The sequence below is a fragment of the Mercenaria mercenaria genome, chromosome 17 (genome assembly GCF_021730395.1).
Source record: "Mercenaria mercenaria strain notata chromosome 17, MADL_Memer_1, whole genome shotgun sequence".
NCBI lineage: Eukaryota > Metazoa > Mollusca > Bivalvia > Venerida > Veneridae > Mercenaria > Mercenaria mercenaria.
This window is the reverse complement of record NC_069377.1, coordinates 19,642,600-19,658,663: the sequence shown is the minus strand read 5'-3', so window position 1 is coordinate 19,658,663 and position 16,064 is coordinate 19,642,600. Positions and strand designations below refer to the sequence as shown.

General features: G+C 37.6%; 1 protein-coding gene across 5 annotated transcripts in view; it reads left to right on the top strand.

The window, feature by feature from the left end:
* The window catches only part of LOC123536261 (zinc finger protein 76-like), a 171,850-nt gene that overhangs the window by 86,703 nt on the left and 69,083 nt on the right, over positions 1 to 16,064 (top strand). For all 5 annotated transcript variants that reach the window (XM_045319261.2, XM_045319263.2, XM_045319260.2 and 2 more), the window contains one exon: positions 9,630 to 9,734. In XM_045319261.2, coding sequence (XP_045175196.1) covers positions 9,630 to 9,734 — 105 coding nt within the window. The remainder of the gene's footprint in view (positions 1 to 9,629; positions 9,735 to 16,064) is intronic.

Sequence of the window (16,064 nt, the reverse complement as noted above, 5' to 3'; positions counted from 1 at the left end):
TAGCTCGACTATTCGAAGAATAGTCTAGCTATTCTACTCACCCTGGCGTCGGCATCGGCGTTGGCGTCACACCTTGGTTAAGTTTTTGCATGCAAGTACATACAGCTATCATTTAAAGGCATATAGCTTTGAAACTTATTTATTCTTTTTCTAGGTCAATTACCAACCTCACTGGGTCAAGTTCCATAACTCTAACATGTATTTTGAGCAAATTATGCCCCCTTTTGGACTTAGAAAATTCTGGTTAAAGTTTTACATGCAAGTTACTATCTCCAAAACTAATGCAGATATTGAATTGAAACTTCACATGTGTCTTCGGGGTTATAAAACTAGTTGATAGCACCAAGTCCCATAACTCTGACCTTCATTTTGGCCAAATTATGCCCCCTTTTGGACTTAGAAAATTCTGGTTAAAGTTTTGCGTGCAAGTACATACAGCTATTACTAAAAGGCATATAGATTTAAAACTTATTTTTTCTTTTTCTAGATCAATTACCAACCTCACTGGGTCAAGTCCCATAACTCTGACATGTATTTTGGCCAAATTATGCCCCCTTTTGGACTTAGAAAATTCTGGTTAAAGTTTTACATGCAAGTTACTATCTCCAAAACTAATGCAGATATTGAATTGAAACTTCACATGTGTCTTCGGGGTTATAAAACTAGTTGATAGCACCAAGTCCCATAACTCTGACCTTTATTTTGGTCAAATTATGCCCCCTTTTTGACTTAGAAAATTCTGGTTAAAGTTTTTGCGTGCAATTACATACAGCTATTACTAAAAGGCATATAGATTTGAAACTTATTTTTTCTTTTTCTAGATCAATTACCTACCTCACTGGGTCAAGTCCCATAACTCTGACATGTATTTTGGCCAAATTATGCCCCCTTTTGGACTTAGAAAATCCTGGTTAAAGTTTTACATGCAAGTAACTATCTCCAAAACTACTACAGATATTAAATTGAAACTTCACATGTGTCTTCGGGGTTATAAAACTAGTTGATAGCACCAAGTCCTATAACTCTGACATGTATTTTGGGCAAATTATGCCCCTTTTGGACTTAGAAAATCCTGGTTAAGTTTTGCGTGCAAGTACATACAGCTATTACCAAAAGGCATATAGCTTTGAAACTTATTTATTCTTTTTCTAGGTCAATTACCAACCTCACTGGGTCAAGTTCCAAACTCTTAACATGTATTTTGAGCAAATTATGCCCCCTTTTGGACTTAGAAAATTCTGGTTAAAGTTTTACATGCAAGTTACTATCCCCAAAACTAATGCAGATATTGAATTGAAACTTAATATGTTTCTTCGGGGTTATAAAACTAGTTGATAGCACCAAGTCCCATAACTCTGATATGTATTTTGGTCAAATTATGTCCCCTTTCGAACTTAAAACTCTTTTGATATTTAACATTTTAGGTAATAATTTCCTGCTTCTGTGACAATATTTCGAATAGTCGAGCTTGGCTGTCTTACGGACAGCTCTTGTTATTTGGCAGATCTCTTTTTATACGCCCGTTTGAAAAACGGGACGTATTATGGGAACGCCCCTGGCGGGCGGGCGGGCAGGTGGGTGGGCGGCGTCCACAGACTGTCCGGAGCATATCTTCTACATGCATGAAGGGATTTTGATGAAACTTGGCACAGTTGTTCACCATCATGAGACGAAGTGTCGTGCGCAAAAACCAGGTCCCTAGGTCTAAGGTCAAGGTCACACTTAGAGGTCAAAGGTCAAATTCAAGAATGACTTTGTCCGGAGCATATCTTCTTCATGCATGGAGGGATTTTGATGAAAGTTGGCACAATTGTTCATCATCATGAGACAGATTGTCATGCGCAAGAACCAGGTCCCTAGGTCTAAGGTCAAGGTCACACTTGGAGGTCAAAGGATACAAGAAAGAAAACTTTGTCCGGAGCATATCTTCTTCATGCATGGAGGGATTTTGATATAACTTGGCACAAATGTTCACCACCACGAGGCGGAGTGTCATGCGCAAGAACCAGGTCCCTAGGTCTAAGGTCAAGGTAACACTTAGAGGTCAAAGGATACAAGAATGAAAACCTTGTCCGAAGCATTTCTTCTTCATGCATAGAGGGATTTTGATATAACTTTGCACAAATGTTCACCACCATGAGGCGGAGTGTCATGCGCAAGAACCAGGTCCCTAGGTCAAAGGTCAAGGTCACACTTAGAGGCCAAAGGTCAGATACAAGAATGACTTTGTCCGAAGCATTTCTTCTTCATGCATGGAGGGATTTTGATGTAACTTGACACAATTATACACCATCATGAGACGAAGTGTCATGCGCAGTTCCCTTCTTTAGAATTACTTCCCTTTGTTGTTACTATAAATAGCTTATATTGTAACTTTTTCATTACTAGTCGTAGGGAAAAATCGAGACCAATTTTCTGTAGTACAACATGCATGCTACATCCAATTCTGAGGTGTATTTTGACCAATCTCTACCTGGTAAAGATTTTTGTGTGGACTTACAAATTTTGTTGGGATTTTTTTTTTTTTTTTTTAAGATTAACTTCCCTTAGTTGTTACTATAAATAACTTATATTGTAACTTTTTTATAATTGACCGTAGGGAAAAAACAAGACCACTTTTCTGTGGTACAACATAGATGTTACTTTCAAATTTTAGGTGTATTTTAAGGTATCTCTACCTGGTAAGGAGTTTTTTTTGGACTTAGAAAAACAAATGACTTACAATGATTACTAAACAACCACAAAGTTAAAATTCCATTTGCAAATACAGGTGCTAGAGTAAAGAAATTTGCTGTGACGGGCGTATATTGTGACATTCTGGCACTCTTGTTTGTACTTCTGTCACGTGTACCGAGCGTAACTAACTATTAAACTGTTTATATATATAATTTTCCTTAAGCTGTCTGCTTTTGATTGGTATAAAACTTGTATAATGAATTTTACTTAAGCTGCCTTGCTTCTGATTGGTTTGACCAATGATTTGTAAATGATTGTTTGAAACATAAATTAACTAAAAATCAAGCAGATAATCAATTTACTATGCGGTCCTTATTGTACACAAGCTGGTTTCCAACAACTTAAATTTATGACCTTTAACCAGCTGTTTCAAACCGTACGTTTCAACACTCTGTCATGAACCACTCGACCTAGAATGAGTATATGGATTGGAAACCCCACAAGTATGAGCATACGCTGCAAGGATGAGGGACTGACCTTTCCACAACCACCTAGGTCCAAACCTTAACACTATTTCAAACCAAATGTCTCAAACACCTAACAATTTTGTCTTAAACCACTGTTTTAACCCTTGTCTCAAACTATGTTTTAAACCTTGTCTCAGACCTACCAAGGTTCAGCACTATAACCTTAAACCATCAGCTTATACTGCGACCCGGACCACTAAAATAATATAGCTATCAAGAGGACCCAGCAAGGATGAGCCGAAGCTGCAAATATGAGGGTGCCTCACCTAAATTATTTAATACCAAAGTCCCAGTTATAATTATGGCTTATTTATTATAAATTATTTCTCCAGTTTCTCTTCGATGTGCACTCTTTGAGCTCCCAAGACGATCTGCCCAAACTGGATGCGCAGTGTGTATTTATATGGCCGTATGACGTCACTTGCATACGGACATGCCTCTGACTTTTACATAGACCACTGTATGTTAATACAATTTATCGAAATGCACTTAAAGCGCGAAAGGACCAATTTCGCGACACTTACAATAAAAAATTTTTTTATATTACTTCCCTTTTATGTTACTATAAATAGCTTATTAGTCCCCTACTGGTTGAAAACCAGTTTCGGGGACTATAGGAATGCACTTTTCCGCCATTCCGTCCGTCCGTCTGTCCGTCCGTCCGTCCGTCCGCAATTTCGTGTCCGGTCCATAACTCTGTCATCCATGAAGGGATTTTAATATAACTTGGCACAAATGTTCCCCATGATGAGACAACGTGTCTTGCGCAAAACCCAGACCCCTAGCTCAAAGGTCAAGGTCACAATTGGAGGTCAAAGGTCAACAGGGCTTTTTTCCTGTCCGGTCCATAACTCTCCCATCCATGAAGAGATTTTAATATTACTTGGCACAAATGTTCCCCATGAGGAGACGACATGTCATGCACAAAACCTGGACCCCTAGCTTAAAGGTCAAGGTCACAATTGGAGGTCAAAGGTCAACAAGGCTTTTTTCCTGTCCGGACCATAACTCTCCCATCTATGAAGGGATTTTAATATTACTTGGCACAAATGTACCTCATAATAAGACAATGTGTCTTGCACAACTTTCAGACCCCTAGCTCAAAGGTAAAGGTCACACTTAGCAGTCAAATGTTAACATAGCATGAACAGGGTCTGTTTCATGTCCGGTCCATAACTCTGACATTCATTAAGGGATTTTAATATCACTTAGCACAAGTGTTCCCCATGATGAGACGGCATGTCATGCGCAAATCCCGGACCCCTAGCTCAAAGGTCAAGGTCACAGTTGGGTGTCAAAGGTCAACAGAGTTTTTTTCTTGTCCTGTCCATAACTCTGCCATCCATGAAGGGATTTTAATATTACTTGGCACAAATGTTTCCCATGATGAGACGACATGTCATGCGCAACACCCAGTATCCTAGCTTAAAGGTCAAGGTCACACTTTGAGATCAAAGGTCAAGAGGATTTTTTTCCTGTCCGGTCTATAACTTTGTCATGCAAAGCAGGATTTAGATATCAGTTGGCACAAATATTCCCCTGGATGAGACAACATGTCATGCGCAAGAACCAGGTCCCTAGGTCTAAGGTCAAGGTGATATTTAGAGGTCAAAGGTCAAATTCAAGAATGACTTTGTACGGAACATTTCTTCTTCATGCAGGGATTTTGATGTAACTTGGACCAAATGTTCACCACCATGAGGCACCCTTGTTTTTAGAATTAAGTCCCTTTGTTATTACTGTAAATAGATTTTATTGTAACTTTTTTATAACTGCCGGTAGAGAAAAATCGAGACCACTTTTCTGTGGTACAGCATGCATGTTACATCCAATTTTTAGGTGTATTTTGACCTACCTCTACCTGGTAAAGAGTTTCTTGTGGACTTTTTTTATACGCCCGTTTGAAAAACGGGACGTATTATGGGAATGCCCCTGGCGGGCGGGTGGGTGGGCGGGCGGCGTCCACAGACCTTGTCTGGAGCATATCTTCTACATGCATGAAGGGATTTTGATGAAACTTGGCACAGTTGTTCACCATCATGAGACGGAGTGTCATGCGCAAGAACCAGGTCCCTAGGTCTAAGGTCAAGGTCACACTTAGAGGTCAAAGGTCAAATTCAAGAATGACTTTGTCCGGAGCATATCTTCTTCATGCATAGAAGGATTTTGATGAAAGTTGGCACAATTGTTCATCATCATGAGAAGGAGTGTCATGTGCAAGAACCAGGTCCCTAGGTCTAAGGTCAAGGTCACACTTAGAGGTCAAAGGATACAAGAATGAAAACTTTGTCCGGAGCATTTCTTCTTCATGCATAGAGGGATTTTGATATAACTTGGCACAAATGTTTACCACCATGAGGCGGAGTGTCATGCACAAGAACCAGGTCTCTAGGTCTAAGGTCAAGGTCACACTTAGAGGTCAAAGGATACAAGAATGAAAACCTTGTCAGGAGCATGTCTTCTTCATGCATAGAGGGATTTTGATATAACTTGGCACAAATGTTCACCACCACGAGACGTAGTGTCATGCACAAGAACCAGGTCCCTAGGTCTAAGGTCAAGGTCACACTTAGAGGCCAAAGGTCAGATACAAGAATGACTTTGTCCGAAGCATTTCTTCTTCATGCATGGAGGGATTTTGATGTAACTTAACACAATTATACACCATCATGAGACGAAGTGTCATGCGCAGTTCCCTTTTTTCGAATTACTTTCCTTTGTTGTTACTATAAATAGCTTATATTGTAACTTTTTCATTACTAGTCATAGGGAAAAATCGAGACCACTTTTCTGTAGTACAATATGCATGCTACATCCAATTTTGAGGTGTATTTTGACCAGTCTCTACTAGATTTTTGTGAGGACTTACAATTTTTTTTTTGATTTTTTTTTTTTTTTTTTTTTAAGATTAACTTCCCTTAGTTGTTACTATAAATAACTTATATTGTAACTTTTTTATAATTGACCGTAGGGAAAAACCAAGACCACTTTTCTGTGGTACAACATAGATGTTACTTTCCAATTTTAGGTGTATTTTAAGGTATCTCTACCTGGTAAGGAGTTTTTTTGTGGACTTAGAAAAACAAAACACTTAGTTATTACTAAACAACCACAAAGTTAAAATTCCATTTGCAAATACAGGTGCTAGAGTAAAGAAATTTGCTGTGACGGGCGTATATTGTGACATTCTTGCACTCTTGTTAAAGATTTATTTCCCTTTGTTGTTACTATAAATAACTTACATGATAACATTTTTATAATCAGCCAAAAGAATTCAATATGAAAACAACTGTGGGTTTTTATATATGCACATTTTAATCCAAGTGTGTTGTTATAACATATTGTATATGTAGTACAATATTGTTTATATTAACAAAACGCGATAACTGTGGCCTTTATTTACTAATATCGGATCAACCTATAACAATGAAATAGGGAATCAGGTGGACACATTACATGACAAATATCTTATATCGCAAATATCCCATGTAAGAAGCGGCGTAGTCTAGTGGTTAACACGTACGATTTGTAAGCTTACGGTGCTGGTTCGAATACAGGACGAACTACTTTTTTTTTATAATTTTCTAACATGTTTTACCTGGAGAAGAATACAGGTAAAACTATTTGTATCATGATTTCCTCGTGCACTTATACTAAGTACATTTTGATATTTTTCAGAGGATATCATATTAGAATCGATATTAAATCTATTAAAATTGCAAAATGAATAGAGAAAACTCTTGCAAAAATGAAAGAAATAATAAATACAAAATATTATATAAAAAAGACCTGCATTAATAGAATTAGTAAAATCATTTTAAGAAAGAAGGACTCGAACCTACACCATACAAACATAAAAAGAATAGAGATCCAACATACTATCCACTTGACTACAAATCTGTTATGGAATGACGCATCGTGCCAACAGTTAAGAATACTACAATACAAAAATTAACACCACGTATCAGAAAATACACCTGCTTTACCTGTTTTTGGATTTTACCAAGTACCGTTAAAATAAAATTATCGCGATCCATTAATACATCATTGACAGATATCAGTTCATTATGTTATACTGCAGTAGAGAAAATTAGGTGCCTTCCAGTAGGGGACTTTGTATTGCATGGCAATACTTCATTCACTTGTTTTGAAACTTTTTTATTATTGGCCGTAGAGAAAAACCGAGACCACTTTTCTGTGGTACAACATGGATGGTACCTCCAATTTTAAGGTGTATTTTTACATACCTGTACCTGATAAGGATTTTTTTGTAGACTTTGAATATTTTTTTTTGTGGACTTAGATTTGTTTTTTTGAAGTTTTCCTTTTGTTGTTCCAGTCCTTTGGGGCTACAACAGTCAAGTTCTTAAAATTTTGCTCCCATCCTATGATGTAAGCCTTCGGGCGTATATTGCCCCGCTTGGCGGCGCTCTTGTTTGTGACAAATGTACCAGTGGGGGGCACACCCTGTGTCCTACAGACACATTCTAGTTCAAATTGTTTTGACGCTGTGCAAATTGTCAACTGTTACAGTCTGATTAGCTGTTATTAGCAAGTGTGGAGAAAATAAGATTGGCATTGTTCCTGTTCAGTGATTTTCAACAGAGTTATCATTGGAATATTTTGATTCAGTGATTTTCACTGAAGTTATGGCCCTTAATTTGTAGGACAATTTATAGCACTTCATTACAATTCCTGCATGGAAGGTGGTGGGAGACGTATGCTTTTCATGAAAAACAATGTTTGCATGGTAAGTTGTGGGAGATGTATGTTTTTCATGAAAAACAATGTCTGCGTGGTAAGTGGTGGGGTATGTATGTTTTTCATGAAAAACTATGTCTAAGTGGTAGGTGAGGGGAGACGTATATTTTTCATGAAAAACAATATCTGCGTGGTAAGTGGTGGGAGATGTATGTTTTTTCATGAAAAACAAGCTGTCGTGTATAAAGAACATTCACCATGACCCTGTATGATTTTGATGTTTCTTAGTCACATACCCTTAATTCCTGAAAATAAGCTGTGGCTTATTTTAAATTTTCGTAAGGATTTGGTGGCTTATTATCAAGACCGGCTTATTTTTGAGTCCGGAGTACATATATTCAGTAACGGTTTAAAAACGGGCGTATTTTCGAGTACCGAAATACTGAAGATATGGATGTCATTTATTTTGCTTTTTGGTAAAAACATCAACGTCGGTAAATACTTATACTTCTGACATACCAGTTTTGTTACAATTTCTTAATGAAAATAACCGATGCTAACAGATAATTACCCATTAAAAAGTTTTGTCTGGCCTAACAAACAAATACACCAATGATTTAATCGACCAACGGGTATGAATAACTTACACAATACCTGATAAACACTGCATTGTGTTATAAAGACCGGTAATGTTAATTAGTAGAACTGAGTTTGAGGCAGGAATTATATTGCTTTTAAAGTTTTAGTTTGTCCAGGGTTTTAAAAATCAGTACAACATGCATTGTTTTAAGTGTTTTTAGTCCAAAGTATGTTTTATTGCTATTACATGTGGCAATAAATCTGCTATGTACATGTTGGTAACTTTTGCTATTGATATGGTGTCCTAACAAAGTCATTGACACTATTATTGATAAAAAACTGGACGGCTTATTTTTGAGTGCGGCTTATTTATGAGCCCTTTTTGCCTGTAGTGAAATGGTGGCTTCTTTTTGAGACTGGCTTTTTTTCAAAACAGGCTTATTTTTGGGATTTCAGGGTATCTTGGTCACTGTCGTGTGATCAGATGGACACATTATGACTAAGTTCATGAGGAAGCACTGGGGTTGAGTAGAGACTGACTCTATACATGATAACCCACTTGAACGGTATAAGTTAGTACACCAAAGATTCCTTCCCTGTTGAAGAGCTGCACTCCTCAAACTCCACTAAGAGGCAGGGTTTACTGGTTCCTTGCTTTTCATCACAGTGCACAATGTGCAGGGAAAAAAGTTTTACATATTTCCAGGGCCTATTTTCTGATTGGTCAGTTACTTTACAGGTGGGAGTAAGTATCATTTACACAACAGCCTACCCTTCCCTAGAGCTTCCACATGAATTTAGCCTATGTGATGATGTTTGTCACTCATTAGTCCTTTCGCAGTTTAGTTTCTGCTCAGTTCTCAAACTTGATGAGCACATTGCTACAGCCATAATATGTTCCGCATCGGGGTGCTCTTGTTACTCTACTCTTGTTACTCTTGTTTGCTATTCAGTTCAGATAGTTCAGGATTAATTGTCATTAGTTTTCATTCTGTCATGCTATCAGTCACATCAACACAACACAGGTAATATGGCCCCTTTCAAGTTTTTTGGTGGAGGGGGAACACCCCATGTGCCTGAAAGTGCACATTTAGGAGAGTACATTTGGTTATACTGGATGTTAAATAATTGATGTGTTTATTACAGCTACCTACCTACACAACAGACAAGGTAGGACCATTCCTAGAGAAGGCATACAGATGTGGTTTTGAAGAATGTGGCAAATACTATACAACTCTGCATCATTTAAGGGTAAGATTGTAACTATTGATACATTGTCAAGCTGTAATACTTGTGAATTTGTTTCATACAATTATTTCTAATGAGAAATACAAGTGACCATGACTCCTAATTCTCATACAGCCCTAGTACTGTACTGTTTTTAGCTCACCTGAGCACAAAGTGCTCGGGATGAGCTATTGTGATCGCTCACCATCCGGCGTCCGTACGTCCGTCCACACTTTCCTTTAAACAACATCTCCTCTGAAACCATTTGGTGGAAGTTGATGAAACTTGGCCTGGATGTTCCCTAGGTGGTCCCCTTCCAAAGTTGTTCAAAGAATTGAATTCCACACAGAACTCTGGTTGCCATGGCAACCAAAATGAAAAACTTAAAAAATCTTCTTGTCCAAAACCGCAAGGTGTAGAGCCTTAATATTTAGCATGTGATATCATCTAATGGTCCTCTATGAAGATTGTTCAAATTATGCCCCTGGAGTGAAAAGGGGCCACACCCCAGGGGTCCCAAGTTTTGCATAGACTTACATAGGAAAAAACTTTAAAAATCTTCTTTCTGAAACCACAAGACATAGGCCTTTGATATTTAGTATGTAGCATTGCCTTGTGGTCGTCTATCAAGATTATTCAAGTTATTACCCTGGGGTGAAAAGAGGCCCTGCTCCAAGGGTCCAAAGTTTTACATAGACTTAATTAGGAAAAAGACTTTAAAAATCTTCTTGTCTGAAACTGCGAGGCCTAGGCTTTTGATTTTTAGCCCACCATCATCAGATGGTGGGCTATTCAAATCACTCTGCGTCCGTCGAAAACTACTGGGGGGATTTTGACCAAACTTTGTCAGAATGATGTATTGGTACCCTAGTTGTGTCCCTCTGAAAATCAGACTGGTTCAACAATTTTTGAATGAGTTATGACCCTTTGTTTATTTTGATTTCTAATATAATTTTATATCCAGTGGACCTCCAAGTAGTTAATTGGTTTTTTATGGCTTTACCTGTAGAAGGGTCATAAAGTCTGCACAGAGCTCTCCACAAGCCCCGGCAGCCGGTGATTTCGCCGGCTACTGACGGATGTACTGCCGGTTACTTTTCTCAAAATGAACCAAAAAATGAACTTCAAATAAAAAAAAATAACCCGAAATTAATTGTCGAATGAAAACATAAACAAACCGCTACCATTACATGTGTATTCCAACAGTTAAACTAATTTTGTATGCTGACGTCATGTGGTTGTTGGTTTCCCAAGTCAGTGAATTGCGCAGGATCTTAGCGCATCTATCTTTAATCAGTCTCACCACATGACGAGCACTGACGAATAGTTTAGCAATATGAACGGGCACCGGTGGGTTTTCCCGCATTCTTTTTTACATTTTTTTGCATTTTTTTTCTCATAATACATTATTACTGTAATAAATTTAAGTGTATATGGCTCATGGACCTATACTGTATCCTAGATATATCCACCTATGTGCCAAGGCTGTGAATAAAGACTGTGATGCTGAACCTTTTTGGACAGATTTTTTGACGATATATAATGACTGGTTTAGAGTGAGGGTATGACTCTGACTTTTTATGTGATGTCACAAATACATTTTTAAGAGGAATTATGTTTTTATGTCTTTTTTGTATAAAAAAATATAGGTAGACAGAGCAAAGAAAAAACACCCAAAAATACACCAGATTGCACCATTTTAAACCTTCAATTTCAAAATTTTCTGGGGGAGGACCCCGGACACCCCTTCAGGTTCCGCTGGTTACTTTTCTTTCATCACTGACTACTTCAGACTTTAGGGAGAGCCCTGTCTGCAGACACTAATGTGATAATGATTCAAGTTGTTCATTATTTTCCTATTACACCTCAGCAGTGAATGGACTAGCCTAGTTGATTGATGATTAATTTGTTTAGTACTCAAATTTCTGGGTTTAATTATTAGTTATAATATAAGTAATTATATGTGCATTCTTTGTTTCCATAATAAGAAAATAATAATAATTGCATATAACTCATTAATGGTGTCATCTCTCTTGCTTAGGGTGTGGGTTAAATTATTAGTTATAATATAAGTAATTATAATTCTGTGCATTCTCTGTTTCCATAATAATAAAAAAAAAATTGCTTCCGATTTGGACCACATGCATAGTTTTGTGTTCTGAATTGAAATTTTCACATTTCTCAAGCTACAGCCTTCAAATTTGAAGCACATGCATAGTTTTGTGTACCGAAATGAACTTTGACCTTGAAATTGGTCTAGTGACCTACTTTCACATTTCCCAAGCTACAGCTTTCAAATTTTGACCACATGCATGGACCTTGATTTTGACCTAGCTACATATCTGGCTTTGCTCATAACACATTCATAATTATATTGACCAATCTCTTTGATATTTGATATGTAAGTACCTTGTATGGAGCCAAAATTACCAACTGGTATTAGAGGTCACTGGATCCAAGGACTGTGATGACCTGGATTCTGACAGTTACCTACTTTTAGGATTTTAAGCTAGTCTTGAAATTTGGAACATTCAAAAATGACTCGGTGGTGGGCGCCAAGATCACTCTGTGATCTCTTGTTGGTATGTTGCATTGCCTAATGATCCTCTATTAAGATTATTCAAATTATGCCCCTGAGGTGAAAGGTCCCAAGTTTAACAAAGATTTATATAGGAAAAAACTTCAAAAATCTTCTTGCTTGAAACTGCAAGGCCTATGCTTCTGATATTTGGTGTGTTGCATTGCCTAGTGGTCCTCTACCAAAATTGTTCAAATAATGCCCCTGGGTTGAAAAGAGGCCCTGCCCTGGGGTTCCCAAGTTTTACATAGACTGACATAGGGAAAAAAAATTAAAATCTTCTTGTCTAAAAGTTCAAGGTCTAGGCCTTTGATATTTGGTATGTAGCATTGCCTAGTGGATCTCAAACAACATTGTTCAAATTATGCCCCTGGGGAGAAAAGAGGCCCCACCCTGGGGGTCACTTGTTATATGAGTTATATAGGAATATATACTTCAAAAATTATCAGATCATATTTCCTAGACTGTTTAATTATTATTACCTGATGACTCCAAGCAATTAGGGGTCACTTGACTGTGACCTTGACCTACTGTCCTACTTTCTTGTTCTACTTTTGTGATCACCCTTCGTCCGTCGTCAGTCCATGCGTGCGTCCGTCCGTCAACAATTTCTTGTCTGCACGATAGAGGTTACATTTATGATTTTATTTTAACCAAACTTGCACGCAACTTGTATCACCATAAGATCTTGGTTCCTTTCTTGAACTGGCCAGATTCCATTATGGGTTCCAGAGTTATGGCCCCTGAAAATGCCAGAATTAGCTATTTTTACCTTGTCTGCACAATAGCAGCTTCATTTATGATTTTATTTTAACTAAACTTGCACACAACTTGTATCACCATAAGATCTCGGTTCCTTTCTTGAACTGGTCAGATTCCATTATGGGTTCCAGAGTTATGGCCCCTGAGAGGGCCAAAATTAGCTATTTTTACCTTGTCTGCACAATAGCAGCTTCATTTATGAATTGATTTTAACCAGACTTGCACACAACTTGTATCACCACAAGATCTTGGTTCCTTTGTTGAACTGGCCAGATTCCTTCATGGGTTCCAGAGTTATGGCCCCTTAATAGTCCAAAATTGGCTATTTTGGCTTTTGCAGCCATTTAGAGACTTCATTAATGATTTTATTTGATACAAACTTCCAAAATATCTTCAACAACAGTATATCTTGGATTTCATGACAAATCTGTCAGATCCAATCATAGGTTCCAGAGTTATTTTATATCTGATTACCTCGCCTAATTGTAATCAAAATGGATTTATATCAGTAAGTACTTATAGGACTTATTTGAAATTTCATTATTGTCAGTTGGACTGAGACAATCAGGGTAGATAACTATGAACTGATTTTAATGTCAAATTACCTCCCTTTATTTCAAATTAAAATTGGTATATCTCCGTAACTAATGAAGATACTGATCTGAAATTTCATTTATGAACAGATGGACTTTGACAATCAGTGAAGATAAATATTGACTGAATTTATGACAAATTACCTCCCTTTATTTTTAGCTCACTTGTCACCAAGTGACAAGGTGAGCTATTGTGACGGCTTGATGTCCATCGTGCGTAGTCCGTCGTGCGTCAACAATTTGTAAAAAAAATCTTCTTCTTGAAAACCACTGAGCAGAATTACACCAAACTTCACAGGAATGATCCTTGGGTGGCCCCCTTTCAAATTTGTTCAAAGAATTGAATTCCATGCAGAACTCTGGTTGCCATGGCAACCGAAAGGAAAAACTTTAAAAATCTTCTTCTCAAAAACCAGAAGACCTAGAGCTTAGATATTTAGTGTGTAGCATAACCTAGTGGACCTCTACTAAATTTGTTCAAATCATGACCCCGCCCCAGGGGTCACTTGATTTTACATAGGAAAATCTTAAAAAATCTTCTTCTCAAAAACCAGAAGACCTAGAGCTTAGATATTTGACATGTAAGCATTGCCTAGTGGACCGCTACAAAAATTTTTCAAATCATGACCCCTGGGTCAAAATTGACCCCGCCCCAGGGGTCACTTGATTTTACATAGGAAAATCTTCAAAAAATTTCTAAAAATAAACCAGAAGGCCTAGAGCTTAGATATTTGACATGTAGCATTGCCTAGTAGACCTCTACAAAATTTGTTGAAATCATGACCCCTGTCATTAAAATTGCCCCGCCCCAGGGGTCACTTGATTTTACATAGGAAAATCTTAAAAAATCTTCTTCTCAAAAACCAGAAGGCCTAGAGCTTAGATATTTGACATGTAGCATTGCCTAGTGGACCTCTACTAAAGTTGTTCAGATCATGACCCCGGGGTCAAAATTGACCCTGCCCTAGGGGTCACTTGATTTTACATAGGAAAATCTTCAAAAAATTTCTAAAAATAAATCAGAAGGCCTAGAGCTTAGATATTTGACATGTAGCATTGCCTAGTGGACCTCTACAACATTTGTTCAAATCATGACCCCGGGGGTCAAGATTGACCCCGCCCCAGGGGTCATTTGATTTTACGCAAGAAAATCTTCAAAAAATATCTAAAAATAAACCAGAAGGCCTAGAGCTTAGATATTTCACTTGTAACATTGCCTAGTGGACCTACACAAAATTTGTTCAAATCATGTCCCCCAGGGTCAAAATAGACCCTGCCCTAGGGGTCACTTGATTTTACATAGGAAAAATCTTCAAAAATTTTCTAAAAATAAACCAGAAGGCCTAGATCTTAGATATTTGACATGTAGCATTGCCTAGTAGACTTCTACAAAATTTGTTCAAATCATGACCCCGCCCCATGGGGTTACTTGATTGTACATAGAAAAATCTTCAAAATTTTCTAAAAATAAACCAGAAGGCCTAGAGCTTAGATATTTGACATGTAGCATTGCCTAGTGGACCTCTACAAAATTTGTTCAAATCTTAACCCCCCCCCCCCCCCCCCCAGGGATAAATTGACCCAGCCCCAGGGGTTACTTGATTGTACATCGGAAAATCTTCCAAAAAAAATTCTAAAAATCATCAGTTTGACATTTGAAAGTCAACATATAGCTGATATTACTCAGGTGAGAGATCCACGGTCATCATGACCCTCTTGTGACATATCTGTACCTTTAAGAAAATTTCAGCTATATTTTCTCATGATTCTTTTGATTGATCTTGATGATTTTTTTTACCTTCTTGTCCATAAGTGCAGTGATAACAGTTGAGGGATATAGGGCCACTATGGCCCTCTTGTTGATCTAAATGAATACACATTAGCAACTTCTAATGAGATTGGTTTGAAACGTTATTTGTGTCTTCCGTGGTAAGAAATAGTCATATTAGATCATTCTTGATTGAACATTTATCAATATGAATACTTTACTAATATATTGTTATATAGGCTTGTACTTTGTATCTTCTGCATGCATATACATACATGTGATCTCCCGCGCGGGAGGGTCAAAATCCCGACTTTTTTCACCTTGCCTCCCGTCTCCCGACCAAAACCATATTTCTCCCGCTTTTCAAAAAAAAAAAAAAAAAAAAAAAAAAAATCAGTATTATGATGGGGTTGATAATTACCGAGGAGTGCCAAACATGTTTTACACAGTTACGGTTGTGTATTATACATGTTTGACATACATGAAGCTGGAGGAAAGATTTGTTTTTCACGGGTGAATTGTTTGTTTGAAAAGGGGATTAGAAAGCAGGGCCTTATCCACCTGTGTCTCAACGGGGCCATTCGGCCCATTCTCAGTGCCAATTAGGCTCCATATTTTACCAATTTGAAGCAAAAATTCCAAGTCTTTAGAAA